This window comes from Oncorhynchus clarkii, chromosome 3 (assembly GCF_045791955.1).
Source record: "Oncorhynchus clarkii lewisi isolate Uvic-CL-2024 chromosome 3, UVic_Ocla_1.0, whole genome shotgun sequence".
NCBI lineage: Eukaryota > Metazoa > Chordata > Actinopteri > Salmoniformes > Salmonidae > Oncorhynchus > Oncorhynchus clarkii.
In genome coordinates this window covers 22,824,107-22,839,744 of record NC_092149.1, presented here as the reverse complement: position 1 = coordinate 22,839,744, position 15,638 = coordinate 22,824,107, and the positions used below count along the sequence as shown (strand labels likewise).

Sequence of the window (15,638 nt, the reverse complement as noted above, 5' to 3'; positions counted from 1 at the left end):
CGACAGGGGGACAAGAGTCTCAAGTTTATGTTTAGTCTGCAGGCTATTCCATAGGCAAGGAGCGTAACAGGACAAGGGATTCATACCCAACTCTGTGGAAATCACATGGGCCTCAAGTGTAATCCATGCTTGAAACCTGGTTTTAGGAATTCTAATTCTAATGTTGATGAGTGATGATAAATAAGAATGTAGTTTATAAAATGGCTCTACAGTGCCAGTGACATTTAAGATGAGGGAGGACGATAGATTTCTTATGAGCATGGCCATATTTCTATTACAGCATCATACCCAGCTCAATGTAACATCGATAGGTTTAGGCTACTACATGATACTCAAATTTTCCCTATACCCATCATGAGGTTGCTGCAACCAAGCCTATGAATGAAACATTTGAGTACTCACAGAGGGACACATTCAATACCGCCTTGCATACTCTTGTCTGCGTCTAGCTAATCAAGGGTGTAGTCAAATCAAATCACATTTTATTGGTCACATATACATGGTTAGCAGATGTTATTGCGAGTGTAGCAAAATGCTTGTGCTTCTAATTCTGACCGTGCAGTAATATTCAACAAGTAATCTAACAATTCCACAACAACTACCTAATACACACACATTTAAGTAAAGGGATGGAATAAGAATATATGGATGAGCAATGACCGAGCGGCATAGGCAAGATGCAATAGATGGTGAAAAATACAGTATATACATGTGATATGAGTAATGTAAGTTACAAACAATAATTTATATTGGGCAAATGCAGGTATGTTCAGCCCTGTTTTGTTCCATTTGCTTCAGTTTAAGAAATATTTTTCAACAGAATCGATGGAATGAATACACCCCTGATCACATACAAACAGCATGATAATTTTGCTAGTTGTTGTAGAATTCCTTCTCACATCTAGGTGCTGTGCTCCTCTCACCTTTTCCCTTTGCTTGTGGACTTCATTGTACAACACATCAGCTGTCTGTGACCAGGCACAAAATGACTTTCCAAGCCAAACCTACATATCATATCCGCTAACCGCTACACACAGCCTACCTGCATAATCGTAGCTACTAGAACTAATGTGTTGGTAAACCCGCTACAATCATGCAGTACAGTGTAGGCTGCCAGCCGTTTAGCAGTTACACTGGCAGGCTCCAATGGCAATACATTAATAAAACCAAAATCTTACCTTGACTTGAAAGAGTTCCAGTGTTGGATAGCCAGTTAGCTAACATAGCTTCCCTTTCTGTTTGAGCCAGTTGTTTGAGTAGGCTAAACTAGCTAGCTGCATTCACTAGCTAAGTGAACGTGAGAGAAGAATACAACGAAATATACCTATCTCTCTCTCTTTCTCTCATGGTTCTCCTTCATTTTTAATTAAATGAATTTGTTCAAAACTGTTAATCTATTGTCTTTCTCTTTCTTTGAGTCAACTACTCACCACATTTTATGCATTGCAGTGCTAGCTAGCTGTATCTTATGATTTCAGTACTATATTCATTCTCTGAACCTTTGATTGGGTGGACAACATGTCAGTTCATGCTGCAAAAGCTCTGATAGGTTGGAGCACGTCCTCCGGAAGTTGTCATAATTACTGTGTATGTCTATGGAATGGGGTGAGAACCATGAGCATCCTAGGTTTTATATTGATGTCAATGTACCCAGAGGAGGACGGAAAATAGCTGTCCTTCGGCTGCACCGATTGCGCTGTACTCATTGCGAGTACCACTGGTGTAGCCGAAGGACAAGGGAAAGCTAAAACTACGGGAAAAATGCTGCGTGTGGTCACAGCATTTCAAACAAAATCACCACACTGTTCATACTTGACAGACAGTTTGTTAATTTCCCAAAACTAAGAGCAGTCACCACATCACTGAGAACCCCTTTCATGTGCCAGTGTCATTTCTGACCCCAGTCATCACAGCCCTCTGTCCTGACAGTGCTGGAATAGAGAGTAAGATAGTGGAGCTGCAGGCAAATGACTAAGATCTGGTGTTACCCATTTCTGGAGCCTTGTGTCAGACACAGAGTATCAACTTCTGAAGCAGTGTGTGCAAAAGGTGACATCATTTTTTGTCAGCACTTTTTCATGTGGAGCAACGTTTTCAACAATGAGCATTGTGAAACAAAAACAGAGAAACATACTAATCAATGCACACTTGGATTGCCTCACAAGGATAGCAAAAACAGACTATACATTTAGAACGAATTCAGTCAAGGAGCAGAAGGGACATTTTCTCTCATCCAGCTACTAAGGTAACCCTGAATATTGGTCTTATACATGTGATGTAGCCTATTTGATGTGTGTATGTATATATTTGTGATGTGCTATACATCAAATCAATTGCATGTACTCTATTGCACTGTATTTGCTCTCAATTGATAATTGATAATATTGGAAGAAAAAGTACAACAAATTAAAGATATGTGCGGCCCTCTGAATGATTGTCTCAACCCAAAGTGGTCCCCTTACAAAAAATAGTGAGTAACACTGGTCTACACTGCAAAACAGTGTTTTTTCATCAATAACTTGGTGACATGTACAGTGCATTCGGAAAGTATTCAGAACCTTTGTCTTTTTCCACATTTTGTTACATTCAGGGCTGGGGAGTAACAAATTACATGTAATCCGTTACATGTAATGTATTACAAAAAACAGTAACTGTAATCAGTTACATGTAAGGTATTACAAAAAACAGTAACTGTAATCTGTTACGTTACCAGCAAAAATATTGTAATCAAATTACTGATAGTTTTGAAAAACTACATAGAATCAGCATTGAAAAAAGGCGCAAGTTTAAGTTTGTTCCACCTGAGACAACTATGATGACACGCCAAATGTGTTTGATGGATCTTGGGAAAAGAGCAGGAATAGGCTTTTGTAGGCTACAGTCCAAGCTATGTCTTGACTGCTGTCGGCATCCAAAGATTATCCAATTTGAATAAACGCTTGGATGTAAGAATGACAGCAGTGGTGTTGTCTACGACATACGGATATCAATTATTCATGATATCTACAAGCGCATTGATGTGAATCACACTGCTACTCTCTCATTTAGCTATTTGTGCCTTACGGATTGTGGTTGTTGTCGATGGCTGTTCACAAATCTAAATGTGTATTTTAACCCAGTAATGGTTGAATTCAAGAAGTTTAAGCTGCCTATACATCATTGTTGTTGAAACCAGTGGACAGCCAGTGAAAAATGTGCTCTTGCAACAGCTGCATAGTGCAGATCCCAGCCTATAGAATAAAAGTGTGGCTTTTATTGTTCAACCTAATTCATGCTGATAAAATAAAATCCATAGGCCTAATGTACACCTGCTCAAACCAGCACACTTTTGATAGACTTAAAGGGGCGGTCTGTAGTTGCTATCTATTTTTGGACATATACATCATATATACTGTGCCAGTCAAAAGTTTGGACACATCTCACATCAAATAAAATGAAATCAAATGTTATTGGTCACATACACATGATTAACAGATGTTAATGCGAGTGTAGCAAAATGCTTGTGCTTCTAGTTCCAACAGTGCATTGTGCACACCGCATCACCCTCTGGAGAGCCCTGCGGTTGAGGACGGTGCAGTTGCCGTACCAGGCTGTGATTCAGCCCAACAGGATGATCTTGAATGTGCATCTGTAAAAGTTTGTCAGGGTTTTGGGTGACAAGCCAAATTTCTTCAGCCTCCTGAGGTTGAAGAGGCACTATTGCGCCTTCTTCACCACACTGTCTGTGTGGGTGGACCATTTCAGTTCGTCTGTGATGTGTACTTCAATGAACTTAAAACTTTCCACCTTCTCCACTGCTGTCCCTTCGATGTGGATAGGGGAGTGCTCCCTCTGCTGTTTCCTGAAGTCCACAATCATCTCCTTTGTTTGAACACAAACCTTTGTGGGGCCCCAGTTTTGAGGGTCAGCAAAGTGGAGATGTTGTTTCCTACCTTCACCAACTGGGGGTGGCCCACCAGAAAGTCCTGGGCCCAGTTGCACAGGGCGGGGTTGAGACCCAGGGCCTGCAGCTTGATGATGAGCTTGGAGGGTACTATGGTGTTGAATTCTGAGCTGTAGTCAATGAACAGCATTCTTATATAGGTATTATTTTTGTCCAGATGGGATAGGGAAGTGTTCAGTGTGATGGCGACACCTACTCATTCAAAGGTTTTTCTTTATTTTTACTATTTTCTAAAACTATCAAAACTATGAAATAACACAAAGAATTATGTAGCAACAAATAAGTGTTAAACAAATCAAAAAATATTTTACATTTTAGATTCTTCAAAGTAGCCACCCTTTGCCTTGATGAAAGCCTTGCACACTCTTGGCAAAGCATGCCATTCCATGAGCGCAGCATTTATTTTTCTACTCGAATCAATGAGCCCAATCAGTCCTCCATGACAACAAAATCATAAACAACAGAATAGGGCTGGCTAATAAGTCCTTAGTTTTGGGGTCATGCTCAAGTAAAAAAATTTGGCTAATCTATACTATACTATACTATACTATATTTCCAAGTCCTAATCTTGAATATCAAGGGATATGACATTCATTGGAATGACTGTAATTCTGATAGACTTTGGTTTTTAATGTAAAGATACCATTTCATCGTATTATTATATGTAGTAGAAAGTGATGGGTTAGAAGAAGCCTACATAACCAACCGATAAAGTAAAATTTAACATCCATATATAACCAGCTATGTAAACTTTAACATGAATTTATCCTGCAATAGACGTCGTTCAATTGGTAACAAACATTTTTGTCTTCTTCTAATGACTCTTAAGGGTAAAGTAATCTAAAAGTAACGGAATGTAATCAGATTATGCTCCTGAGTTTGGGTAATCAAAAAGTCACGTTACTTATTACAATTTTGGACAGGTAATTTGTAACTGTAACGGATTACATTTAGAAAGTAACCTACTCAACCCTGGTTACGTTACAGCCTTATTCTAAAATGGATTAAATAGTTTCCCCCCCTCAATCTACACACAATACCCAATAATCACATTTACATAAGTATTCAGACCCTTTACTCAGTACTTTGTTGAAGCACCTTTGGCAGCAATTACAGCCTCGAGTCTTCTTGGTTATGACGCTTCAAGCTTGGCTCACCTGTATTTGGGGAGTTACTCCCATTCTTCTCTGCAGATCTTCTCAAGCTCTGTCAGGTTGGATGGTGACCGTTGCTGCACAGCTATTTCCAGGTCTCTCCAGAGATGTTCGATCGGGTTCAAGTCCGGGCTCTGGATGAGCCACTCAAGGACATTCAGAGACTTGTCCCTAAGCCACTCCTGCGTTGTCTTGGCTATGTGCTTAGGGTCGTTGTCCTATTGGATGGTGAACCTTCGGCCCAGTCTGAGGTCCTGAGCACTCTGGAGCAGGTTTTCATCAAGGATCTCTCTGTACTTTGCCCCGTTCATCTTTCCCTCGATCCTGACTAGTCTCCCAGTCCCGGCCGCTGAAAAACATCCCCACAGCATGATGCTGCCACCACCATGCTTCAACATAGGGATGGTGCCAGGTTTCCTCCAGACGTGACGCTTAGCATTCAGGCCAAACAGTTCAGACTTGGTTTCATAAGACCAAATAATCTTGTTCCTCGTGGTCTGAGAGTCTTTAGGTGCCTTTTGACAAACTGCAAGCGGGCTGTCATGTGCCTTTTACTGAGGAGTGGCTTCCGTCTGGCCACTCTACCATAAAGGCCTGATTGGTGGAGTGCTACAGAGATGGTTGTCCTTCTGGAAGGTTCTTCCATCTCCACAGAGGAACTCTGGAGCTCTGTCAGAGTGACCAAAGCCCTTCCACCCCAATTGCTCAGTGTGGCCAACTCTAGGAAGTGTCTATGTGGTTGCAAACTTATTCCATTTAAGAATGATGGAGGTCACTGTGTTCTTGGGGACCTTCAATGCTGCAGACATTTTTTAGTACCCTTCCTCAGATGTGTGCCTCGACACAATCCTGTCTCGGTGCTCTACAGACAATTCCTTTGACATCATGGCTTGGTTTTGGCGCTGACATGCACTGTCAACTGTGGGACCTTATATAAACAGGTGTGTGCCTTTCCAAATCATATCCAATCAAGTTGCAGAAGCATCTCAAGGATGATCAATGGAAACAGGATGCACCTGAGCTCAATTCCGAGTCTCACTGCAAAGGAAACAGAATACTTATGTAAATAAGGTATTTCTGTTTTTTATTTTTAATAATTTAGCTGAAATTTCTAAAAACCTGTTTTCGCATTGTCATTATGGGGTATTGTGTGTAGATTGATGAGATACATTTTTTTATTTAATCAAATTTAGAATAAGGCTGTAGGTAACAAAATGTGGAAAAGTGGAAGGGGTCTGAATACTTTCCGAATGCACTGTATGTAGTTTTAGAGTTTTTAGAGTTTCATCTAAAAAGGATATATTTGTTAATGTTTCACTATTTTTATGAAATTCACTGAGGAGGATGGTCCTCCCCTCCCTCCTTTGAGGAGCCTCCACTGTGCTCTGTTTATCAATGGAAACATGCTTAGCCTCTGGTACATCCTAGCATATCCACGTACGCAGAATTTAAGTAAAAAATGTACGCATGGTTGTGATTTGAATAAGGCCATTTCAGTTTTTGCTTGCGTCCTGTTTGTTAATTTTATTTGTAGACTCCATTCTGATCCTCACTCCACCGCCAAGAGCGTCCTCATCATAGGCACCAGCCCAGGCTCAGGCTTTAGAAAGAAAAGGCTTTTAGATGTGTGGGAAATAGAATCCATTACTCTTGAATTTAATAAGGCCTAGGTCAGAAACTGATAAGTGAGAATTGTCTGTTAATTGAATGATTAGAATATTCCGCCCTGAAACATATAATTGTATGGAATTGATTAGGATGTATAAAATCATAATCAATAAATGTGTAGTCCTAGTCAGAATTAAGGTAAAGACAATATGAGCTGAGATTGGGAGAGAACAGGGAGTACGTGTCAAGAACAAGGTCACAAAGCTCTGGCAGGACAAGTGTGTGTGTGTGTAGAGTGTGTGTGTGTGTGTGTGTGTGTGTGTGTGTGTGTGTGTGTGTGTGTGTGTGTGTGTGTGTGTGTATGGCTGTGTGAATGTGTGGGCGTGAGAAGTCAGTATAAAATTAATTGATTTGTATTCTTGACTTTAGAACGTTCTCTGAATAAACTGTACTAACCTTTTGTATAAGCTGAGTCTTTGACTCATTATTATTATACCCATGGTCTTACAAACCTCGGGGATTGGTCAGAGCTATTGATTGATTGTTATTATCAATGGGATTGGAAATTCTCTTATCAGAAGCTAGGCAGAATATAGACCTACATGTTTTACTCTATAACATCTCTATTTTGTATAATGTGGCCACTCCATTCTGATCCTCACTCCACCGCCAAGAGCGTCCTCATCATAGGCACCAGCCAAGGCTCAGGCTTTAGAAAGAAAAGGCTTTTAGATGTGTGGGAAATAGAATCCATTACTCTTGAATATAATAAGGCCTAGGTCAGAAGCTAGGCAGAATGTAGACCTACATGTGGCCCCAGAGTAGGCCTATTGTATTATGATTTGAATTAGGCCATTTCAGTTTTTGCTTGCGTCCTGTTTGTTATTTTTATTTGTAGACTCCATTCTGATCCTCACCCCACCGCCAAGAGCGTCCTCATCATAGGCACCAGCCTATTCAAATCATAATACAATGGGCCTGCTCTGGGGCCTCATTTATCAACCATGCGTACATTTTTTACTTAACTTCTACGTACGTGGAGATGCTAGGATGTACCAGAGGCTACGCATGTTTCCATTGATAAACAGAGCACAGTGGAGGCTCCACACCAGTTAAAGACCCAGGCGTTTATTAAACCCTGCCAGAAGTTATGCTTCCAGTGTTGCAGGTGAACAAGTGTAGTTCTTCTACAACTCCCCTGTTAGGCCATCTGTTTTTTAAGGCCTACTAAGACAAGGCCCCACAAATGACCGGACTATTCAATCCTTCACTGTATTTTGTTCATTACTTAATGTTGTTCATGTCGAGGGGACACAGCATGCATTCTTTCTTGGAGTTGGATCAATTGTGCCACAATTGTGCTTGTCAGCGAGAAAAATATAATTTGTCAGCTTGCTTGGCTTCTCTTCAGGAAAGGCTTGACCTCACGACCCTTCCCATCAGGAGGTGAGCCAGTCACCGGAGGTATAAAAACCCTGTGTGTCCCCGGAGACTCCAGTCCAGTGGATTCTGAAGACAAGGGCAACATTAAAGAAGTACCAAACTTACAAGGCTACGGTAAGACTTATTTTATTTGTCGTTATAGTTTAAAAGTTGAAGAACAGAAGAGTAGTGAGACATAATGAGATATAACAATTAGCTTTTTAAGAATGTAATAATTTGTTTATCAATGTCTCTTCTTAAATTGCTTTCATCATTGCTTAATTTTAAATGAATAAATCCTTCTATTCTTTTTAGAGATGACGATCTGGCAACTGCCTTCCATGCTCCTTGTTGTTATATCAAGTGTCTCTACTCATCCTCATCACTTATTTGAGTATGATGAGCTGAGCCAATATGTTGACAGCCATCAGGAGGAATATGTACAGGCAAGTTTCTAAACAGAATAATGATGTTGTCTGTTTTATTATCTGATAATACAATATTCATTACAAATAAATACTGTGTGTGTGTGTGTGTGTGTGTGTGTGTTGTGTGTGTGTGTGTGTGTGTGTGTGTGTGTGTGTGTGTGTGTGTGTGTGTGTGTGTGTGTGTGTGTGTGTGTGTGTGTCTGTGTGTGTGTGTGTTAGACTCTGAGGGACTGGGTTGCTGTAGAGAGCGATTCCAGTGATGTCTTGAGGAGGCCAGACTGCCATCGCATGATGGATATGACGGCTGAGAAACTACAAGCCATGGGAGGGAAGGTGGAACTGGTGGACATCGGCGTACAAGAGGTCAGTTTTCTGAAATGTGGTCAACTTAATGATTATGTTATGGGATCTTTTTGTTTGCTTTTAGCTTAGTCTTTAAAGTCCTTTGGTAGCAGATCAGACTGGTTTGCAGAAATACATACTAAAAGTTAGGTGTTAACAGAAATGCTCCCTGCCTTGCAAACTGTATTCAGGTCATTTTCTGCATCTACCGTGTCTTTTATCATCATGCTTAGCTGCCTGATGGCAAGACAGTGGCCTTACCCAAGGTGGTGACAGCCCAGTTTGGCAGTGACCCCAGTAAGCAGACAGTCTGTGTGTACGGACATGTGGATGTCCAGCCCGCTAAGCTAGAGGACGGCTGGGCCACTGAACCCTACAACCTGACCGACATCAACGGTAGGCTATGGCTTCCAACAGTAGTCTATGGTATCCAACAGTAGTCTATGGTATCCAACAGTAGTCTATGGTATCCAACAGTAGTCTATGGTATCCAACAGTAGTCTATGGTATCCAACAGTAGTCTATGGTATCCAACAGTAGTCTATGGTATCCAACAGTAGTCTATGGTATCCAACAGTAGTCTATGGTATCCAACAGTAGTCTATGGTATCCAACGGTAGTCTATGGTATCCAACGGTAGTCTATGGTATTCAACAGTAGTCTATGGTATCCAACGGTAGGTTATGGGTTGCAACAGTAGGCTATGTTTCAAGGGTAGGCTATGGGTTCCAACAGTAGGCTATGGGTTCCAACAGTAGGCTATGGGTTGCAACAGTAGGCTATGTTCCAAGGGTAGGTTACAGGTTCGTAAACTATGGATTCCAGGCATTCACAGTCACAGCAATCAAATGTATTATAATGATTTTTTTACAGTGCTTTACAGTAATCCATTCTCAACCCAACGCATAGAAACATCTATCTACAACTAACAGCCATTAGATATTGTAACTAACGTGAAGGAATGAAGCAAGTACTTGGGTGTGGGATGATTTTTACCATACATATTTTGAACCAATGAAATGTAACTGATACATGCATGTTAAATGTCAATGTGAGCTGAACATAATGGACATTTATTTGAAAATAATTACTTTGATTCAACCTCTAAGGAAACCTCTACGGCAGAGGGGCGTCTGACAACAAGGCCCCTGTCTTAGCCTGGATCCATACAGTGGAGGCCTATCAGGCCCTCAGCATTGTGAGTGTTCAGTAAGAAGAGATATCAGAGTGAACTCATAGGAGATGTAGAGACAAGATGTGATGAAACAAGTTAAGTTGCAGTCTAACTGACCGTTATTAGGGAGCTTTCCTTTGTTATAACAATTCTTATTTTTTTCCACTCCTCCTTCCCCTCCTTCCCCTTCCCCTCCTCCTCTCCACCCCCTGCCCTCTCCCCATGCAGGACCTGCCAGTCAATGTGAAGTTCATCATCGAGGGGATGGAGGAGACCGGGTCCAATGGCCTGGACGCCATGATCGTGGCGCAGAAAGACACGTTCTTCTCCGACGTCGAATACATCATCATCTCAGACTGTGGTTGGCTGAGCCGACGCCCCGCCCTCACCTACGGGACCAGGGGAAACTGCTACTTCTTTGCTGAGGTAGGACGGACTGGGGGCATTTCCAATTCTGTGGAACGTTACTTTTTCAAGATCATTAATGAATAGCCATGGTGACTTTGTATGTTTGGTAGGTAGAGGGCCCAAAACAGGACCTACACTCAGGGGTGTATGGAGGCACTGTTATAGAGCCTATGACAGATCTGATTGGCATATTGGGTGAGTTTTTCACCTCTTTGAGTGACAGTTTGTTGTACTATCTTAACACCTACTTTATAGGTATCTCTGGATCATGTTTGCATGCAAAGCTATCGTCCTTGTGTCTGTGTGAGATCTCTATTGGCAGAAATAATAAAATATTAGATATCCCTACAAATGTGTGTCCATAAGAACTGCTTGTGTGTTGACCTATCTCTCCCACACCCAGACACACTGATCAGCCCCAGTGGAAAGATCCTCATTCCAGGCATCAGAGAGGCCGTTGCCCCACTCTCAGACGAAGAGTGGAAGATGTACCAGGACATTGAGTTTGACATTGAGAGTTTTAAGTCCAAGATCGGTGTCAGTCAACTAATGTACAGCAACAAGGTGATTCACAGGGGAGTGGATTTTTTTCCAAAAAGCAATACATTAAAAAAAACGTTTTTTTTTGTGTTCTTTTTAGGTTTTCACTCCTCCTATCTCTGTTTCTCTGTGTTTAGCCTGTACAGTGCCTTGCGAAAGTATTCGGCCCCCTTGAACTTTGCGACCTTTTGCCACATTTCAGGCTTCAAACATAAATATATAAAACTGTATTTTTTTGTGAAGAATCAACAACAAGTGGGACACAATCATGAAGTGGAACGACATTTATTAGATATTTCAAACTTTTTTAACAAATCAAAAACTGAAAAATTGGGCGTGCAAAATTATTCAGCCCCCTTAAGTTAATACTTTGTAGCGCCACCTTTTGCTGCGATTACAGCTGTAAGTCGCTTGGGGTATGTCTCTATCAGTTTTGCACATCGAGAGACTGAAATTCTTTTCCCATTCCTCCTTGCAAAACAGCTCGAGCTCAGTGAGGTTGGATGGAGAGCATTTGTGAACAGCAGTTTTCAGTTCTTTCCACAGATTCTCGATTGGATTCAGGTCTGGACTTTGACTTGGCCATTCTAACACCTGGATATGTTTATTTTTGAACCATTCCATTGTAGATTTTGCTTTATGTTTTGGATCATTGTCTTGTTGGAAGACAAATCTCCGTCCCAGTCTCAGGTCTTTTGCAGACTCCATCAGGTTTTCTTCCAGAATGGTCCTGTATTTGGCTCCATCCGTCTTCCCATCAATTTTAACCATCTTCCCTGTCCCTGCTGAAGAAAAGCAGGCCCAAACCATGATGCTGCCACCACCATGTTTGACAGTGGGGATGGTGTGTTCAGTGTGATGAGCTGTGTTGCTTTTACGCCAAACATAACGTTTTGCATTGTTGCCAAAAAGTTCAATTTTGGTTTCATCTGACCAGAGCACCTTCTTCCACATGTTTGGTGTGTCTCCCAGGTGGCTTGTGGCAAACTTTAAACGACACTTTTTATGGATATCTTTAAGAAATGGCTTTCTTCTTGCCACTCTTCCATAAAGGCCAGATTTGTGCAATATACGACTGATTGTTGTCCTATGGACAGAGTCTCCCACCTCAGCTGTAGATCTCTGCAGTTAATCCAGAGTGATCATGGGCCTCTTGGCTGCATCTCTGATCAGTCTTCTCCTTGTATGAGCTGAAAGTTTAGAGGGACGGCCAGGTCTTGGTAGATTTGCAGTGGTCTGATACTCCTTCCATTTCAATATTATCGCTTGCACAGTGCTCCTTGAGATGTTTAAAGCTTGGGAAATCTTTTTGTATCCAAATCCGGCTTTAAACTTCTTCACAACAGTATCTCGGACCTGCCTGGTGTGTTCCTTGTTCTTCATGATGCTCTCTGCGCTTTTGACGGACCTCTGAGACTATCACAGTGCAGGTGCATTTATACTGAGACTTGATTACACACAGGTGGATTGTATTTATCATCATTAGTAATTTAGGTCAACATTGGGTCATTCAGAGATCCTCACTGAACTTCTGGAGAGAGTTTGCTGCACTGAAAGTAAAGGGGCTGAATAATTTTGCACGCCCAATTTTTCAGTTTTTGATTTGTTAAAAAAGTTTGAAATATCCAATAAATGTCGTTCCACTTCATGATTGTGTCCCACTTGTTGTTGATTCTTCACAGAAAAATACAGTTTTATATCTTTATGTTTGAAGCCTGAAATGTGGCAAAAGGTCGCAAAGTTCAAGGATGCCGAATACTTTCGCAAGGCACTGTATGTATATAGCCTCGTTATTGTTATTTTTTGATCATGTTTTTTTTATTGTGTTATTTTGTCTTTTATCTATTTGTACATTTTCAAACTTTTTAACTGCATTGTTGGGAAAGGGATCGTAAGTAAACATTTCACGGTAAAGTCTTCACTTGTTGTACTCGGTGCATGTGACAAATAAGAGTTTAATTTGATTTCTCAGGTAGATCTGCTGGCCCATCGTTGGCGTTACCCTACCGTTACCATCCATGGCATCGAGGGGGGCTTCTCTGGCCCTGGCTCCAAGACGGTCATCCCTGCTAAGGTCATTGCCAAGTTCTCCATTCGACAGGTCCCCAACATGGACCCAGCAGTGGTCAAGAAACAGGTAGGTGGTACACACCTCTCACCCAGTCCATTGTACAGTTGCATGACAACACAATTACAGTGTACATGCAGTTACACACAGTTACACACATTTCTGGAATTGTTATAACCTTCAGACTCTCTTTATACAATACATCCAAGAAAAGGGAACATTCATCCAGGTTACACTATTATAATGTACCTCATTCTGCTCATTCAGTTCAGTTACTATTCAGTTATTGACTATTTCAGTTTTGGTTTCAGTTAATGAAATAGACATGAAGACTGCATGTATGCCTGTTACATATTTGTTCTGTTGTAGGTTACAGACTACCTGAACTCTGTGTTTGCCAAGAGAAAGAGCCCCAACAAGTTGAAGGTGACCATGATCATCGGGGCTAAGCCTTGGTTAGCAGACACCAAGCACCCTCTGTACGAGGCAGGGAAAGCAGCCGTGAAGAGAGGTACAGTTAGACAACTCTGCTCTGGACAAACCAAAGGACATTTCTTATGCTGTCTGTGTGTGTATTTGCATGAACAGTGGTCATAGGGGTTTTGATTACTGTGTAGTAGCTGACTGTGGACATTTATTGCACAACAGTAGCTTCACAGTGATAGGCCTATCTGTAGTCTTTAGAGTTACCAGACATAGATACATATCCTTATCGCTAAAAGAAGCCAGTGTGCTGTGGTTCTACTGTAGACCTATCAGTGGTTAAGGCATGACAGTGCAGCGGTATTGTAATGTTTGTGTAGCAGAAAGGACTTGGAATGACAATCTCGTGAAGAGGTAGCCCTGTCTGAGGCTTGTATCCTAAATGACAGCCTTGGACCTTGCAGATGAACTCTTGGTCTAACGGTTAAGATATTGACTTAGTGAGCCGGAGACCTGACTTCTAATCCCACTGGTTGCAGTTGGTTTTCCTCTACTGCAGGTATAATGCATTATGACGCAGTCAGACTTGTCACTGTTTTCTCTAGTGTTTAACGTGGAGCCAGACCTGATCCGTGAAGGGGGAACCATCCCCATCGCCAAGACCTTTGAGGACGTGACCGGGAAGAGCATCATCATGATGCCCATCGGAGGCTTCGACGATGGCCTCCACTCCCAGAACGAGAAGATGAGCAGGTTAGCCCTTCAATCTCCTAATACAGTATGTATTAAAAAAATGACGATGGACATTTATAGATTTTTACGCATGCACGCATGAACACACACACATAGACGTATCAACAATGTCTTATTTATGTTTATATTCCTTTCCCAGGTACAACTACATAGAGGGGACCAAGTTGTTCATCGCGTACCTCCATGAAGTGGCCCATCTCAAGAAGGACTGAGAGCACCTCTTTTCATCACCACCGTTATAAGACAGTTCTATATTGTTTAGCTTGTATGAGATCCCATCAGTGGAGTCTGGCTTTGTTTAGACTTTTTCCTGACATTAACTGGTAACTTTTCTTGTTTCTTTCCCTCTAAGCAAAACATTCCAGAAACCCTGTGAGTTCTTGGCATCTGATATAGCCTCAACACTCTGCCTCTCTCTCTCGCTCTCTCTCTCTCTTTCTGAATCTTTCTTCCCCCCTCACGTTCCTCCTTTCTCTCTCTCTCAATTTCTCTCTCATTCACGTACAAATGTCTACTTGATAGAGCAAATAAAACTGGTTTGACGCACTATATGTTTTCTGAATCTTTTTTGTCTGGGATGCTTTAGAAAGAACATTGTCAAGTGTTAACCAATATCCACCACGCCAATATATAAAGAACAAGTGTTTCCCAATACCATCCCTGACTTAAAGACATAAGAGCAGCCACAAAAACAAAGAGCAGCAAAAATTGCAGTTCTCTCCTTATGTTCGGCACATGGAAACACTCTTTTCTTCAGCATTATGGTGAGTCTTTACTATTTTAGCAAAACGTGTATACATTTTTTTCATGGACTTCCTGAATTAAGTGCACTACAAAGACGTTGTCATGGAAAAACAGAAGTGGCTGCATGTTTATAGATGGTATGATGAAGAAGAAGGGTGAAATTACTTGTAACATAACAGAAAAGTGTGTGTGATATTGAACATCAATATGATTGTATGACGACCTGAGTGGGGTCATGTGTATGCATGCATAACAGGGTTTGCATGAGCAGCTAAGCTTGCTGGTGTCATGTACTGTAGCCTAGATATTGTTAAGACAGCATTATGGCATCACCAACTGTAACTTCTGTTAGCATCCTTCATCCTCTGTATTAGTTCTGTTTGAAAGTTCAACAGTATTCCCAGTTGAGACAGTGCTAAGTCGCGTTTTTTGTCATACTGCACCCTGATCTTTGATCCTCGAGCCCTGGCAGAGTCCAATCAAGTCAGTCAGATACCAGAGACTACCTACAACCATAGACTTTGAATGACTAGAACAGACAATTCCATTCAAGTCACTGCTGTGTGTTGTTTTGGAATTCTATTTCTATGCCCCCACACTCTCAGGAGTAACATGGAAATCTAAACTCACC

At 41.4% G+C, this 15,638-nt stretch overlaps 1 protein-coding gene across 1 annotated transcript; it reads left to right on the top strand.

Annotated features, from left to right (window-relative positions):
• The first annotated feature begins 2,122 nt into the window (after positions 1 to 2,122).
• Positions 2,123 to 14,812, top strand: LOC139405826 (cytosolic non-specific dipeptidase-like). Its single transcript, XM_071148260.1, has 13 exons — positions 2,123 to 2,245; positions 8,117 to 8,262; positions 8,443 to 8,573; positions 8,775 to 8,918; positions 9,131 to 9,293; positions 10,007 to 10,095; positions 10,300 to 10,497; positions 10,590 to 10,674; positions 10,883 to 11,043; positions 12,992 to 13,156; positions 13,457 to 13,598; positions 14,116 to 14,263; positions 14,403 to 14,812. The coding sequence occupies exons 3-13, from the start codon at positions 8,445 to 8,447 to the stop codon at positions 14,473 to 14,475; spliced, it is 1,497 nt and encodes a 498-aa protein (XP_071004361.1). The 5' UTR covers positions 2,123 to 2,245; positions 8,117 to 8,262; positions 8,443 to 8,444; the 3' UTR covers positions 14,476 to 14,812.
• Positions 14,813 to 15,638: the final 826 nt, after the last annotated feature.